The following is a 17800-nucleotide window of genomic DNA, read 5'->3' as shown; positions in this document are numbered from 1 at the left end:
CTAAAGATAGACGTGCACCAAAACGAACGCCTGCAAAACTTGTTTTTATTTAGTAACTGCGCTCATCGATTTTTGTGTGTTTGGTTCATAGTAACAATCTGGAAACCGCCCAACTCTACCCCTCTCTTTTGATCGCATCCGCCTCCAATATTATAAAAGAATGTTGTTAGAAATCGGGGGGGGGGGGATCTATTGATTGAATAAGGACTTTCATAAGGGTTCAAATCGGGTCTCTAAAACCATCAGAAAAAAACATTATATTACAAAAAAGATAATGGCCCTTTCCTTGTCTCTTATATCTTCCTACTTCTCTTAATTTCCATTCCATTCTCAATCAGGAGTTGGGGGCACATCGACGCACCGATCACTTTTTTCCACTCTCGATTGAATTTCAACACACGAGTCGTGCGTCGGGCTATAATGTGACCGGGTCTTTTAAAGCATAAATCTTTATGATTTTTGTTTTTGTGTATGCAGAACATACCCTACTGTAGACTAATACATGAAACCAAGATATGTGAAGCCTTCGACTTTGAGGTCCCAAATCAGTCAAAGAGTGTTTTAGTTTGCATGAAAGCCGGACAAACAGAAGAAGTGGAGACCACATGTAAATTTCGGTTGGATTTCTCAATCCCCCAGAGTAAAGGGACCGCTTCTCAACTAGGTAATTAACCCAAGTATGAATTGTTTGCATTGTCAGTCTACACACATAGTCCAGGATGAGCCCAAATTGAAAAGTGACCAAACCTTGTTTTTTCATATATACAATATTTTTTAATGGTTTCTTGTCAATTCGAGGGTGCTGATTACAAATCTTAATGATGCCACTCGTGTAACCTTGAGCATTTACCGCAAATCGGCAAAGTCCAATATGGCCGCCAAAATATGCAAATTACCCATTTAAATCATATAATTTGCCCGCATGTTGACTTTAAAATGCATGAAATTGTGTGGCAGGAGTGAAATGCTCTCTGAAAAAATAATTTTTGAAAAAATATTCATTGTCTTGATATTCAAAATTTCCGCCATAGGCCCCTTTATACTCTGCTATGTACAGCATGGGCAAGGAAAACAAATTTTCACAAAAATGTGCACTAAACCGCAAGAAATTGTGATCTATGAACGAAGTACTGTATGCAAATTACTATTACTAACGAGAGAAATCATTTATTATGTCATGTATTGGAAAATTGCTTTATTTTGATATTTAAAATAGCCGTCACTGGCCCAAAGAGTATTATGTACAATTGCAATAGTGGCCCAAAAAATCACAAGAGTGAGCACTACAATGCATATTATTAAGATATACGAGTGGAATACTGACTAAAACATAACGAAAACATATTATTCAATAAGCCATGTATGTTATAAATGCTGTATTTTGACATTCAAAATGGCCGCCTTAGGCCCTATATTTAATGCGAATGGAGAAACTAATTTTCACAAGAGTGACAAACATAAAATGCATTAATTGTGATCTACGAGTAAAATATTGTTTGAAAAAATGTTTTCTAGCGAAGCATATTATTTATTGCGTCATGCATGACATAAATGCTGTATTTTGAATTTCAAAATACGGGCCCTAACATTATTATCTATACTTTAAATGGGAACATATAATTTTGTAAGAATTTGGATTTGCTGGAATATGATATCCGAATAACCGTGTAGTATGGGTAAAATGTTATTTGAAAATATTTTTTTTTGTGAATCATATCATTTCTTCTGCCATGCAGGTGATGAATACTGTATTTTAACTTAAAATAGCCGCTACAAGCCCTAACTAAATTATGTAACATGCGTATCAATAAACTAATTTTCACAAGAGAGAGAATAATAAAATACATGTAACTGTGATGTACGAGTAAAAATATTGTCTTAAACACGATTGCTAACTACAAGCATATTGATCATGGAGGTAATAAATGCTGTACTTTGAAATCCAAGATTGCTGCCATACAATGTAGGTACTAAAAGTATAATGTACATTGTAACTTGGGACACATAATTTTGACAGAATTGACTTTGTTTGACTATGAATATTGTACATAATTGTGATATAAGGGTGAAACTTTGTCTAAAACAATGATTTCTAACAAGATATATCATATCTTGTGTAATTAAGTTGATAAATGCTGCATTTTGAAATTGAAAATGGCTACCATAGGCCTTTATCGTATTACTAGCATACAGTTTGAATGAGGACAGATAATTTTCACATAAGTGCATACGGCAGCCATTTTGAATGCTGAAAATTTATCACCTAAATTATACAAGATAAGATATATTTTGTTGAAAATCATGTTTTCAGCCAATATTTTACTCATACAACACCATTTAGTCAAGCCAATCCAAAATCTGTTGAAATCATTTTACAGCATTCACATAATACCCTAAGGGCCTGTAGTGGCCATTTTGACTTTCAAAATACAGTATTTATCACCGAACTGGCAGAATAAATGATATATCTTGTAAGAAATTATTATTTCAGACAATATCTTACACATGGACCACTGTTATGTACATTTATAGCGCTCACTCCTGTGAATAATAGTTTCCCAGTTCGAATTTTACATAATACAGTCAATGTTTATGGCGGCCATTTTGAAATTCAAAATACATTACTTAACACAAACTTGAAGCCCGAACGATATATTTTGTTAAAAATTATGTTTTTAGACAGTATCCCATTGCTTTATCACTTATATGTGCATTTTAGTGCTCACTCTTGTGCTTTCTTTGGTCCATTTTCTCATCGTACTAAATACTGTTAGGGTCTTTGGCGGCCATTTTGAATATCAAAATACAACTTTTATCACATGCTTGACAGATTAAATAATATATTTTGTTAACAAATATGTTTTAAGTTAGTATTCCACTTGCTTATTATAACAATATGCATTTCAGTGCTTGCTCTAGTTTTTTGCCCCCATTGCCATTGTACATAATACTGTTTGGGCCAGTGGCGGCTATTCTAAATATCAAAATGCAGTAATGTTACCATACATGACATAATAAACAAGATATGTCGTAAGTAATGATGATTTGTATACAGTACTTCGTTCTTAGATCACAATTTCTTGCAGTTTAGTGCTCATTTTTGTGAAAATTACTTTTCCCTATTCATATTGTGCATGATAAAGTATGCATGGGCTTATGGCGGCCATTTTGAATATCTAGAACATAAATATTTTGTCAAAACTTTTTTTTCAGAGAGTATTTCACACAATTGCATACATTTTATGGCCAATGTGTGGGCAATTTTATGATTTCTATGGGTGATTTGCATATTTTGGCGGCCATATTGGATTTTGCCAATTTGCCGATGATGCTCAAGGTTACACGAGTGGCATCATTCAGATTCGTAATAAGCACCCTCGAATTGACAAGAAACCCCCCCAAAATATTGTATATATGAAGATACAAGGTTATGCCTCGTCTATCCTGGACTAACAGTCCTCTGGTCCTGGTAAGAATGTAAAAAAAAATACATTTGATCAAGGTTCTTTAGAGAAGCGGATAATAGCAACACACCGGCTCTTTCTATTATGCTTTCTATTATGCGAAACGGCAGTTCAAACTATTTACAGGCTGAACTAATTAGGTATTAAGGGGACAGCCCTTGATTGCCGGACTTTGAAACAGAGAAGGTCGCTGGTTCGAATCCCAGCCATGGCGTAATTTCCTTCGGCAAAAAAATATCTACATTGTGCGAAGGTAAGGCAGGTGAGGTGAATAGGTACCCGGAAGGATTTATTCCTTGAAACTTTAGCACCTATTAATATGGCGGCTCAGCTACAGCAGGGGTAATAATATGATACCACGTTGAGTATATGCACATAGTAACTGCGCTATATAAACTGACATACTTCTTTATCATCATTGCGATGTTTACTTTCTTGAAATGCCAAGGTCACCAAAAAATGGACCTGTGCCCTTTTATAAGTAGACACTATTATAGAACACGTTCGTATATTCTAAGCCTACTTCAGAAAGAAATACTACCGTAGTGGACAAAGAAATATAATTAAAATCAGAATGTTAGATTTCAAATCAAGCCTATAACCTATTTTTTTTACAATGATCTACGGTATATCGGTTGTCATCGAAATTCTGAGTGAATTTTATGAAATATGATATCTTCCGCTTTCCTACTTAATAAACATGAACCAAAATGAACTCATCATACAATATGAGAGATAATTACTTCATTTTTTTTATAAAAGATAATGATATATTTCATGTTTACCAAAATCACATAAAGTACAGATCTGAAGAAAGTTACAAAAGAAACTCAAAGTGATAGCAATTTGGTTGTTTGCAAAAGGTGCTTCATTATATTAGAATTTCATATTTCTTATCCCTAATTATCTCATAGCCACGTCTACATGGTATAAAATATTTGGTAACATTTTCACCCCCATGAGGGTAATTATGTGTCCAATTAATTTTGGGCAGCATTTTACCAAACGCGGGAAGCATATTGTCCAGTGAGGTTAAAAATAAGGAGCAATTACTTTAAAATGGGCAAAATTTTCATCAAACTGGATAAATAAAAATATCCAATGTTGGTTGGACACATAATTACCCTCATGGAGCATTTTAACCCATTTTTTTAGAGTGTAATATCACTTTAATACGTTGAAATCACAATACATCTGAATTGAATTATTTTTTTGTAATTATTGACAATAATTACAAACAAATATTACCATAAATGAAGTAGTAATTTAGCACTTGATGTCCTTGTATAGTGACTGCACGTTGTGTGCTGATGTGGTCATTCAAATTTGAACGAGAAGATTAGAATTTAAAGTTCAGTCACTATACAAGGAAATTAAGTGCTGAATAGCACTTCATTTTTACAGTGTATGTTAGCGATTAATCGCTGAATTGAAAGGCCTATCAAGATCATCGTATTTTCGCATTTTACTAGGAAACAACCACAACTGTTCTTTCAAACTAAAGATTAAACACGAAACTTTGAGTTACGGGACAATGAAAACCAATAAGATAAACGTTTCCGTATTTTTTTTTTTATTTTTATCTTTCCTTTTGCTTTGATTTTGTATTATGTCCATTGTTGCGTTCACTCTCTGATTAGAGAAGTTTATCAAAAATTGTACATGTAAATTATGTATCTAATTTTCTTTTTAGATTTTGTATGACCAAATTTAATCTGAATCCTAATGATTATGTATTCAGTTTTTCGAATTCGAAAAATGTACATAAACATGTACATGATAAAATAAGTTTTATCAAAACTACCTTTCCTGTTTTTGTTTCGGTATGTTGGTTTGTTTAGGAGTAGAACATGGTGCAACAAGTTTACAGACGCAGCAGACATCAATTCAAAGAAGACAAGGAGACTTAGAGTAAGTTATAATCATGTAATAAACTTCTAATATTTTTTACATTGCTAATTGATTTGCAGTGAAAGGAGCATGTTTAGATAACAACTTCGGACCTTGGATATTACTGTGGAAAAAGGTGAATGAAAGCTTTTATTATGTCAATGAATTTGTTTAAAAAGGGGAAAAAAGGAAAATAATACAAATTAAGTAATTTATAGCCTCTTATTAATCCCCTGTTCAATTAACAACCATGTTGCAATAAAAACTCGAACAACATCCGAAAAAGCAAGAAATAAAACGAACGAATTAGTAATTTTGAGGGTAAAAACGTGAAACTTGCGTGACGCAATTAAAAGACAAATTCAGACTGTGAAAGAGTTGATTTGAATGAAAAATGCAAAACCAATAGGCATAACGGTCAAAATTACGACACTTAAATTGCGCTTGATTTAACAAAACAGATATATGCACATCCTTGTCGGTATCAAAGTAAGGGGACTGATGGCGTCACCCACTCACTGTTTTTGTATCGTATTATATAAAATATGAAATATTCCAGTTTTACCTTATTATTATGTGAAACAAAGCGTTGTTCCTCCCTGAACATTTTGTTTCAGCATTTTGTGGTTCAGTAAAGTTGGTCCTTTAAATCAGTAAAAATTGAAATATTGTATAATTCAAACAATAAAAAACAAATGAAAAAGTCAGTGAGGGACATCATTGACTCTTTAATTTGCATATCACTGAGTTTTGCATATAACTGTTCAGTGAAAGAAAAAGCGAAATAAATTGCCGAAATTTTGTTATTTCACAGCCGATTTTGGTTAAAATTTCAGCAATATGCTTGATTAATTTTTTCTTTACTGATTCAAATCGATATTTTCAGGGGTGGACTTGATTGTTAAGAAGGGAAACAGAGACAGAATAATCTGATTAGAGATAATTTAGGAGATGAATGGCAGTAGTAGTGAAATTCAGCAGCGTTCACACTCTGTAATCATTTATCAAATCAATAATCTAGGATCAATCCAGCTCCAGAGAGGGACTTTGATGACATCTTGAAAACCGTTGCAGATAAAGTTGCCACACGGAAAGAGATAGATGATCTAGGAAAGTCTCTTTGCTTTGGACCAGAGGATATCGGCCGTTTCGTTGAGGAGAACATGAAAGAGACAGGGGTGTCGTATATGGGAACTCTTTCAATGCTCCGTAAGTGGAGGAAAAAGCAAACAAAGAATACAGAGCTGAAGGCCTTGCAGACTGCTCTAGAAGAGGCTGGTCAAATCCATCTCGCTGATGAACTATTTGGTAAATGATTTAATGGAACCCATGGTTTTTGTGATCTATGAACTGTGTTGTTCAAAGGGGCGATTCCACGCTTTAAACAATCAGCCATTTTTACAACATTCTTCAACCTGCTGTCCAAACAAACGAAGAACTTCAATTTGCTTAGTGGTAATATTAGAGTACTATACTGGGTAGACAGGCAAAAAACTAACAACCAACCAAAATATGTTGTCCTTAGGTGAATTAGAGCTTAAAATTTTGCGTGTCGTACGTATTGAATCGCCCAAAGGAGAATTAAATAGAGGATGTTTGCGTTATTTTCATGCAACCGAAGTTGTTGTTTTACACTTAATTTCTGTTTGAGCACTAACGATCTTTAAGTTATGATATAGCTGACGATCTAAGCTTCGATATGATATTGTTTTTTTTTACAAGAAGTGGTATTTTAGATGGGTTAGCAGCCAGCCTTTTATAGGATAAGAACATTTTACATGTTTTAGCAGCTTAGAAAGCAAGAATACTTCACTCTGATTGGTCATAGAGACCACACACCTACACGAATTCCAACTTTTACACACTGGGCATCTGCAAGATCACATCAGAATGTGGTTATCTCATCGAATTACCCGCGCCTGTTATTTAGAAATCATTATTCAGATAATCAGACTGGATTTTATGCTACTCAGAAATTCTAGAATTCTCCTCTATTATCTTGATGGAAATAGCTGGGTGCTGACCCATCTAAAAGGTGTCACATACAGAGGAAAAAATTACATTTGAGACATCTATTCAAGCCTGAAAATCGCTTATCAAATGATTTTATTCAAAAGAAACGACCAATATAAAAGAGTGACATTTACCCTTTCCTATGGTACAAGAATAATCAATTTTATTTGAGTAAAAAGTGATTAAATTCTTAGAAAGAAATTCTCATCATTCACGAGATTGTGCAGGAACATCTTGCTCATTTACTTACTAGCATAGGGAAAGAAATAGAAAGAACGACAGAAAGATAAACAAGAGGATGAGTTTAAAATGACGTTTGTAGCTGAGAAGGGGTGTGCGAACGTGCACGGATGAGGATGTGTCTGAGTGTGTGTAAAATCAAATGTTATTGATTCGTTGCGTTTATGGGAGTGGGGGTGTGTGTGTGCGTGTAAGGGCGTGCATATGTTATTTGACGTAGCTGATTACAAGGTTTTTATTTGCATTTTATGTATTGTATCGTAGGGTCAATGCAGTTCATTGAAATAATCTGATCTGAAGTTTATCATGTTTATCAATATGTATTTGATTATGTCAACAAAATTCTTGGAAACTCATTAATTCATGATATATGTACCGTATTTGAAATAATAAATATAAATTTGTCATTATTATCTGATTTGGATATGTACTAAATTCGATAAAAGTAATAATATTGCGTTATTGATATAAACGACTTGTTATCAAAAGTACTACGCAGAGAGGCATTGAAAGTTGTCATAATTAATATTTTGTACTGTATTTATTGATTTTTCTGTACATAGTGAAATATACCACAAAACATGTCAATCATGAAAATTGATAACAAAATAGAAAAGAGAAAAAAAATTAATTTTGCTCAATATATCGAACTGCCTTTGTCCAAAAATCCCAGAAAAGCTGCATGCTTGTATGAGAGACAAGCCCTGAAACTTAGTATTATTGTTATAATATATAGTAAAACTTCAAATCTTATAATGCAATCTGTGTTTTTTTTTTCTTCAAATCAATTTATCCACCTGAAAATTAAATTTAAATTGATTTTTTTTCATCGTTAAAAACAAATAAAATATACATACAAAATGATACATGTGAAATTGACAAATACAAGTGGGAGGATTGCCCTACTCAGCAGTATCAATCATGGTTGCTGGTCTACGGATGGGTCCTCAGTTTCAATTTGCCTCCATTGCAATGCCCTATACAGAGTCATATGTATGCACGTTGAGATTGTTCATCAGTGATTGCCACCCCCTCCCCCACCATCATTAAAAGAACTAAATGTTCTATCCCAAAAATGGCAAAGGGGTTCTATTTTTTATAACTTACAGCGGTTGAAATGAAATAACACAAGTCTTTCACAAAAATCAAGATGTTTGTTTTGTTTTAGATATTTCGTATCATTTCTATTATGCGTGAATTGGATGCTGTGTCTCAAATATGTCAATATGTATTAAACATGCTTTCCTACGTTACCCAAGTGAGTGAAACTTATTACATGAATAAGTAACTTGTTGAGTTATGCATTGTCTAGTAGGAATATTTCAGAATACATTCTAAGATCGACCTGTACATAAAGCTTAGCATTTCCTTCACTTAATATGCTTTTATTTTCATACAAGAAAATATCATTTTCAGCCTTGTATTCTTCATTATTTGTCATATTTTCATGTTTATTTCTCTTTTGTTATTTAAAAATTATCTCACGTTCTTGTTTTAGAATAATGATTCTACTCATAAATGTATATATAATCTTGTTTCAGAATAATGATATGAAACACCTAAGAGGGATTAGTTGGCAATATATATACATGTATATAGGTTATACATTCTACAATATTTGTGCTCCAGTCTTTCATAGCAGTTGTTATTCAAAGAATACACGGAGAATTTGTAAAATTATCTTAGGCATTTGGATATATACACACAAATGCATGTCAAATATGTATTAACCAACACTTGAAGAGAGAAGATTGGCAAGGGGTAAAAAGAATGCAGAAAAATCAAATCATCCTCTGTGTAAGACAAGGTTATCTCGAAAAAAAATAAACCAACATTTTACTTCGTTCTAAAAACATCAACAATTTAAAAAATAGAACACAAGATTTGAAAATAGTCAACTGCCTTTTCCGGTTGACATACTTTTACTAGAAAAGGCTTAGACTATGGTCACCTCTCCCCTCATACAGTCACTTTTGTCATCATCAAAATTGTGTGCAAAATGCCAGTCTCCTCTCCTTCAGTTCGTCTTTTTGTTTTAACGTACGATTCATATCATGTTATATTCAATTATTTATTTTACGATTTTTTACCTAAACTTTTTAAATGTGCGGTTTTTATAATGTTTTTACTGTGTCATTTTATTGTGCCTATAAAAGCTTGTAAACATAAATTATCTAGCTTCAGCTCGTTTCATATGCGGTAGCTATAAATATATTTGATAATCGTAATAAATACCATTTGTAATTGAATTGAATGATTTTTTTTTAGAAGGTATATGAAAATTGATAACGCAAGAATTGTATTTTAACGATGCTTCAGGTAAATACCTATTCATGGCCATTCGCAGCCGATGGGGAGGCAGGGGACGTTGCCTCGATAAACTTATAGCTTATACTGAAGATCTCAAAATTCACAAAAAATGTGAACGATGTAAATTTGTAAATATGTAAATTTTGCTCAGTGAATTTAGTTAGATATAAATATTTTCACCCCTTTGACTGCATGTCAGCTCTGGTGAGCGTTTCATGAAAGGATTGGGCGGGTGTTTTGTCAACCAAGTACCATTTTATCCAACCCGACAGTTGGCATAGGAACAGTGCTTCTCAGCCAATCAGAATCAAGGAAAGATGTCAGATCTGACTACTTGTGGGACATAAAATGTTGATGGAACGCTCCCAATGCATATCCTCCAGGAAGAAGATCTTGAGCTTTTTTGGTCGCGGTTTGGACTCGGCAAGTTTTTTTTTACAAAAACCTAAAACTTCCTAAAAATCTAAGTCACATATTTGAATGTGGATATGAGTTGTACTGGGCATCTAGGGATTCAGTTAATTATTTTTTTTTAATCAATTTCAGATTGAGAATTATGGGTGCAAGAGGCCCTTGTCATCATGATAAGAATTCAAATCTGGAATAGTTTCACATTATCGACTGAAATCGGTTTTGATATTAATAGATATAAATGCATTGATTATATCTTATATTCTCTTTTGCATAAATGGGATATATATATTATAGTTGAAAATTTATGATAGCTTTACTATACCCTACTTTTGTAAAAAGGCAACAAGTACCCACAATATGATTTGATGTATAAGAACATTTATTTGTCATTTACTTAGATATCAACTATCAAGATCTCACCGCGCGCCGTGGCCCGGGTTCGACTTCCGGTATGGGACACAATGCTTTTCACGGGTCGTGTGGTCCAGTGGCTGGAGCGTTGGACTCATAACCGCAAGGTTGTGAGTTCGAATCCCAACTCTGCCATTGTCTCCACTTTGATAAAAAGGCCCGAGAGTGATATCTGTCGTCTATAACGTCAGCCACTATGACTGATTAACCTAGACGTAAAATGTTTCCAAGGTAATTGGCTATATACCAGCTAGGTGTTTACCAGCAAAAATGCTGTCCTGCCGAGTTCCTACGGGAGTTACCACAAACGGAAACAGAAGATAGTTTACCAGCCATACAAAGTAGGTTAAGGCTTATAAAGAAAATATAAACTTGTGAACTTGAAACCCAATGTAGATTAACATTTAACGTGTTACCTTTGTCAAAGTATGATGTTATGTAGCGATATTCATTGATAATAATTTGTATTGGCTATGATGATTATCACGTGTGTAGTATATTGACAAATGATTTTATTTTGCACAACTGGTACCTTGCAAAATCACTGTACTGATAAAAGCATCTCTTAAATTCTGCCCCCCTCAGGCGTTGGTCACTTTTCAAATACGTTACTACAATGTATGGATATGAACGTCCCCGTAATGATCACATGATCATACTGATTTCAAAATCATTTATTCATTTTGTTTGTAATTTATTGATCTGTATTCATCAAGATTATAGCTATTTGCGCAAATGAATTTTTAATACAATGTAAATGAATTAACAAATAAGATTTAAATAGAATGAGTGCACACGTTACATGTTTCATCGCAGTTGAGGTGTATGGTTACAGTGTCATTTCATCAGGCTTTAAAGTCTTTCTTTTTTATTCTTTGAGCAGAAATGGGGACAAATAAGAAAGTCGTGAAATAATTCCTTTTTTTAAAGTATGTGTCAGGTGTGACTAATTTCTTTGACAGATATCCCTCAGTTCTTTTGCTAGTTAACCTATTAGCATTCTTGATTCCTTTATTGCAGGCACAACTTTAGGAGCTACAGTTTGACTTGATATGCAAATTAACCTCTAAAGAAACTGTGTGTTGGCTTGAGCGATTCTGAATGGAAGTGTGTGAGCTGATGTGTGGAGTGAGAGATAGTGTGAAGGGTTGCCTTTCTTGTATAGCTTGGGCAAGCACTGTGCCTATTGACTTTTGGAGAGAGAGGACCTGTGTCTTCCTTTCTGGCCTATTTTCACAAGTCAAGTTGTAAGTTGAATTATACCCTTACATTTCTTCCACTTTAATTGAAAGATAGACAGGTTAGAGAGTAATAATACAAATGCTGTTTGAAATGTGTATTCTGAATATTGAAATCTTAATTCACGGAATTATCTTTACATGTACTTTGTCCTTATTTGCGGTGGATAAAATATCTTGCAGTTAAAATGCATTATGAATAATAATTACTATGGTATGATAAGTGATATCCTGTTGTATTATGATGAATACTGACATTTATAAAAGGAATGGTTACTGTTACACGCAAGCATTGGTTATGATTTACAGGTAGCTCTTATTACTGAGGATATTGTCTAGACTTCGGCCACGCCCTTTGAGTCTTGGCTTGACACCGGAGACGCCTTTGTGAGGCCCCTTTGTGGCAGCAACATTGGCCATTGGAATTTGATCACCTGCTACCTCAGTGAAACGGCAGGGGACTTACGCTCCTTCTTTGTGGATGTACTTAGTGAGACTTAGTGACAGTTGCTAACGCCTGGGCCAGCGCTCCAAACTTGAAAGCCAACTGTGCGATCTGCCAGACCGCGTTCTGTTGTATATCATGGCCGAACCCTACTGATTCTTCAGTCATCAGTTCTGATCCTGCTTACCGTAGGTTTGATGAAGGCGTATAGGTGACGTATGCTTCTGATAGTTTCTATCAACATCTTTATAGACAAACCTTATGGAGTTGGTGACAAACGTTTATTTCTGAACTTGCACTTCCAGTCTAAGTTTCAACCACATGTTCATGAACGAACCTTTTGGGACATCGCAACTGAATTTAACTGACACTCATGAATACAATGGACTTTTGACAATATTGGCCAATATGCATGTAGGCATTAGTAGTCTTTGTCATTTTTTTACACTGTGATACTTGATTAATTTGAAATCTGTTTTTCCAGCAAGTTGATGCACTTATTAATGTGTTATTTATTAGTTGAACAATTTGATCCATTGGAAGTTTGTATAATTTGATATTGAATTGATTTGATATTCGGTGTGCAACCAATGTGAGATTGTTTGGTGTTGGATTGACTGGATAAGTGTTAAATGTGATGAGGTTCCTCAAGTCCTTGATTAAAAAGGGAAGTTAAAAGTATATTTCAGTGATCTATAAGTTTCTTTTGTTGAAGTTCTTGGCTCAAACCTGACAATTTGGTGCCAAGACCCGGGAGAAGAAAAAAAAACAACTTTGTATTATCAAGCAGGTTGAGCCTATTGATAGATTATTTCCTGTTTTATCTAATGAATTTAGTAGGACCTTTAGATCATGGATAAATGGATAGAGTTTGCTAAGGAGCTGAAATTAGAGGGAAAAGAATTGGCGGACTTTGTCAAAGAAAGGGAGAATGCTGCAAGAGAGGAAAGGGTACAATTGTTAGAACTGAAAAGGAATGAAATTCAAATTCTTCAATTGCAGAAAGATATTGGGGAAAATAAAGATGATGAAACCTTAGCAAGACCCTCATGTATGCCCCACGCTCCCAAATTACCTGTTTTCCAAGAAGAAATAGATGATTTGGATTCATACCTTAATAGATTTGAGAAATATGCAGAACAACAACAATGGCCAAAAGAAACTTGGGCCATTAATCTGGGTGCCCTACTGACTGGTAAAGCATTGGAGGTTTATGGGAGATTAGATGGGAAGGACTCCCAAATTTATGAGAAGGTGACAGAAGCCTTGTTTCACCGATTCAATCTCACGGAAGATGGATATCGGGGCAAATTTAGGAGTGCACGTCCTGACAAAGACGAAACCCCTAGTCAATTTCTAGCCCGATTGATAACCCTATTTGATCGTTGGACTAATCTAGCTCATGTCAATAATTCATTTGATGAGTTGAAAGCTCTGTTGATTCGTGAACAGTATTTGAGTAAATGCTCTTCAGAACTTTTGATTTTTTTGAAGGAAAGAGATGTTACAGACCTTGCCAGCCTTGGGAAGTTAACCGAACGATTTGTGGATGCCAGGCGATCTACGTTTGCACACTACTACAACCCCGACAGGAGATTCAACCCTCGAGGGCAGAACCATCCTACATCGAACCAGCAGGAAAGACCGCCCCACCCTAGACAGCCTACTCGTCCCTCTGGAGGACTGTCTAGTAACCGACCCCGGCCTCCAAGGACTTGCTACGTGTGCAAAAAGACAGGGCATTTTGCCAATGAGTGCCCCTACCGAACCACGCCCACTCGTGCATCCTGTCTTCAGGAAACTGAAGGAGATTTGGAGACTTCCTTCCCTGAAGAACCCGCTATATCTGAAGGTGAGATAGAATTTGATCAATCGCCTCATTTTAGCCATGATGATACCTCTCTACATCCTAACCAGGATGTAGTTGCTTTCTGTGCTTTCCCTCAACAGGCAGGAGATTGTTGCATTGACTCTGACAAAGTTACTCTACGTTGTGGACATCAGCTACCCATCATGTCAGCAGCATGCGACGAAGGGCGACGTAGCCGAATGCCAGTGGTTGACGGGTTGGTGGGAAAACACCTTGTAAAGCTATTGAGGGATAGTGGCTGCAGTGGTGTTGTCGTCCGTCGTAGCCTTGTTGAAGAACACGAGCTTACTGGACAGCACCGGCTATGCCTACTCATTGATCGTACGGTCAGGAAAGTACCAGTAGCTAAGGTATATATTAATACTCCATATTATACTGGGATAGTAACTGCTTTGTGCATGACTAACCCTATCTACGATCTTGTCTTAGGCAATATTGTTGGGGTGAGATGCCCCTCCGATCCGGATCCTAATTGGAAAGTTGATGTCTCTGCGCCTTGTAAGAAGCAAGCCGCAACTGAAGAAGTTCATGCAGTACAGACAAGAGCACAGAAGGCAAGACCTGAACCGAGACCTCAACCACTCAAAGTACCTTCTCCTGTCACTGACATTGTCACCGCTGATGATCTGCGGACACAGCAAAAGGCTGACCCCACTCTAAGTCAATACTACAAACTGGCAGAAGACGGCGATCCTAAAATTGGTAAGAATGGATCAGTTTCTACCTTTGTAGTTTCGAAGGGGATCTTGTATCGACATTATCAGTCGCCCCCAGAAGATGGGAACCATACAACTCAACAAGTAGTTCTTCCCAAGAAACTCAGAATTCAAGTGATGAAAATTGCTCATGAGTCTCTCTTTGGTGGACACCAAGGGATAAAGAAAACTAGTGACCGTGTCCACATGAATTTCTACTGGCCTGGAATACAGGGTGATATAACAAGATTTGTACAATCTTGTGACATATGCCAGCGAACGTTTCCCAAGGGCAGAGTCCAAAAGGTTCCTTTGGGAAACATGCCTATCATTGACACACCTTTCAAACGGGTAGCTGTTGATATTGTGGGACCCCTTGAACCAAGAACGCATAATGGAAATAAGTACATACTCACTATGGTAGACTTTGCCACCCGTTATCCCGAGGCAGTCCCTTTGAAAAATATCGAAGCCATTACCATAGCTGATGCACTTGTTGATATTTTCTCCCGCATAGGCGTGCCACAGGAGATATTGAGCGATCGGGGATCGCAATTCACTTCTGGCCTATTTCGAGAAGTGACCAAGTTGCTGTCTTTGCGTCAGTTGTTTACTACTCCGTACCACCCAGCTGGAAATGGGCTCGTGGAGCGCTTCAATGGCACACTCAAACAGATGTTGCGGAGGATGTGCGCCGAGAAGCCTAAGGACTGGGATCGCTACCACGGGGCTCTTCTTTTTGCCTACCGTGAAGCACCTCAAGCCAGCCTTGGGTTCTCCCCTTTTGAACTCATCTATGGACGGAGGGTTAGGGGTCCACTCACCTTGTTGAAAGAGATCTGGACAGAAGAAACATTGGAGGACCAAACCCGAAGTACGTACGAGTATGTGTTTGATCTCCAAAACAGGTTGCAACAGACTTGCAAAATAGCCCATGAGAATCTCTCAAAAGCCAAAGAACAACGACGTTCCTACTACAACCAAAAGAGTCGCAATCGTGTTTTCAAGGTTGGTGATAAGGTTCTCTTGTTGCTTCCCACGGAGCACAACAAGCTTCTACTTCACTGGAAAGGTCCCTTTGCCATTGTTGGTAAGAAGAGTAGTTGTGACTATGAGGTCGATTTGAATGGCCAAGTCAAGCTATTTCATGCCAATCTACTGAAAGCATACCTATCAAGAGAGGAGTCTGATGTGGTAGAGAAAGGTGCTGCAGTGATAACCGAAGCACTGGATGTGGAAATGCCATTTCCCAACAAGTCAGTTTGCACTCAGACACCTGTATTGAAATCGACAGAAGGACCAGCAGAGGTGCATCTTGATGAGAGCCTTCATGCGTCCCAACAACAGGAGATAAGAAGTATGCTGAGTGAGTTTGCTGACGTCCTCACAGACTGTCCAGGAAAGACCAACATCGCTGAACATGACATCAAATTAACATCTGACACGCCATTTCGCAGGAAACAGTACACCGTTCCTCATGCATTACAGGAGACGATACGAAGTGAAGTGGATACCATGCTCAAGATAGGAATCATAGAACCTTCTGAGTCTCCATACGCATCTCCCATTGTCCTCATTGATAAGAAGGATGGGAGTAAAAGATTCTGCATTGATTTCCGCACTCTTAACCGGATTACTGTATTCGATGCAGAACCAATACCAGACCCTGAGCATATTTTTGCTTCCATTTCTCAAGACCATTATTTCAGCAAATTTGACTTGACAAAAGGTTATTGGCAGGTTCCAGTAACGGACAGGGCCAAGCCTTACACTGCATTTCTCACCCCTGCTGGGTTATATCAGTTCCGAGTCATGCCCTTTGGGCTCGTGAATGCCCCAGCCACATTCACTCGGATGATGAGAAATGTCATTAGGAACTTGACTCACACTGACAACTTCATTGACGACATCTTGATACATACTCAAACCTGGGAGGAACACATCCAAGCAATTCAAGCCTTGTTAGAGAGGCTACGTGAGGTTGGACTTACTGCTAAGCCCAGTAAGTGTGAAGTCGGATGCCAGTCAATTCAGTTTCTAGGCCATCTGGTCGGCCATGGAAAACTTCAGCCTCAAAGTGACAAAATCGCAAATGTACAAGATGCAAATCCACCACGTACAAAGAAGGAGTTGCGATCTTTCCTCGGTTTTGTCGGATACTACCGACGCTTAATCCCAAACTTCGCAACCATTGCATCGCCATTGACGGACCTTACCAGAGCAAAGCTTCCCAATCTGATTGCATGGGGAGGTAGTCAGGAAGAAGCGTTCAAAACACTTAAGTCGTGTTTGACGTCTTCTCCAATTCTACAACTTCCAGACTGCAGTCGATCGTTCTATCTACGCACAGATGCATCCAATGTGGGTGTCGGAGCCGTCCTCCTTCAAGAAAGCGAGGGAACAGGAGAAATGTTCCCAGTCAGCTATGCTAGTCGGAAGCTCCAGCCCCGAGAGAAGGCTTATGCTACTGTAGAAAAAGAGGCTCTTGCTATAGTCTGGGGTGTACAAAAGTTTGAGCCCTACCTGTACGGACGTGAGTTCATTCTTCAAACAGACCACCAGGCGTTGATGTACCTCCATCGAGCAAAACAAGCCAATGCTAGGGTTATGCGTTGGGCATTGACGCTCCAGCCTTACCGGTTTCGAGTAGAGAGCATCAAAAGTGCTGAAAATGTAGGGGCCGATTTCCTGAGCCGGGCAGATGTAGGTGAAAAATAAACTTTGACACTTCCAATATGAATCCTTGAGCACTGCTTTGGTTTAAAAAAAAAAAAAAAAACATGATGAAAAAAAAGAGAAAATTTTTTTTT

General features: G+C 36.9%; 1 protein-coding gene across 1 annotated transcript in view; it reads left to right on the top strand.

Moving 5' to 3' along the window:
* LOC121419508 overlaps nucleotides 1–6670 on the top strand; it is a 33418-nt gene extending 26748 nt beyond the window's left edge. Inside the window, exons 6-8 of the mRNA XM_041613962.1 lie at nucleotides 478–664; nucleotides 5306–5375; nucleotides 6376–6670. Of these exons, the coding sequence (XP_041469896.1) occupies nucleotides 478–664; nucleotides 5306–5375; nucleotides 6376–6670 (552 nt within the window). The remainder of the gene's footprint in view (nucleotides 1–477; nucleotides 665–5305; nucleotides 5376–6375) is intronic.
* Nucleotides 6671–17800: the final 11130 nt, after the last annotated feature.

The sequence above is a fragment of the Lytechinus variegatus genome, chromosome 8, assembly GCF_018143015.1.
Source record: "Lytechinus variegatus isolate NC3 chromosome 8, Lvar_3.0, whole genome shotgun sequence".
NCBI lineage: Eukaryota > Metazoa > Echinodermata > Echinoidea > Temnopleuroida > Toxopneustidae > Lytechinus > Lytechinus variegatus.
This window is presented reverse-complemented; position numbering and strand designations above follow the sequence as displayed.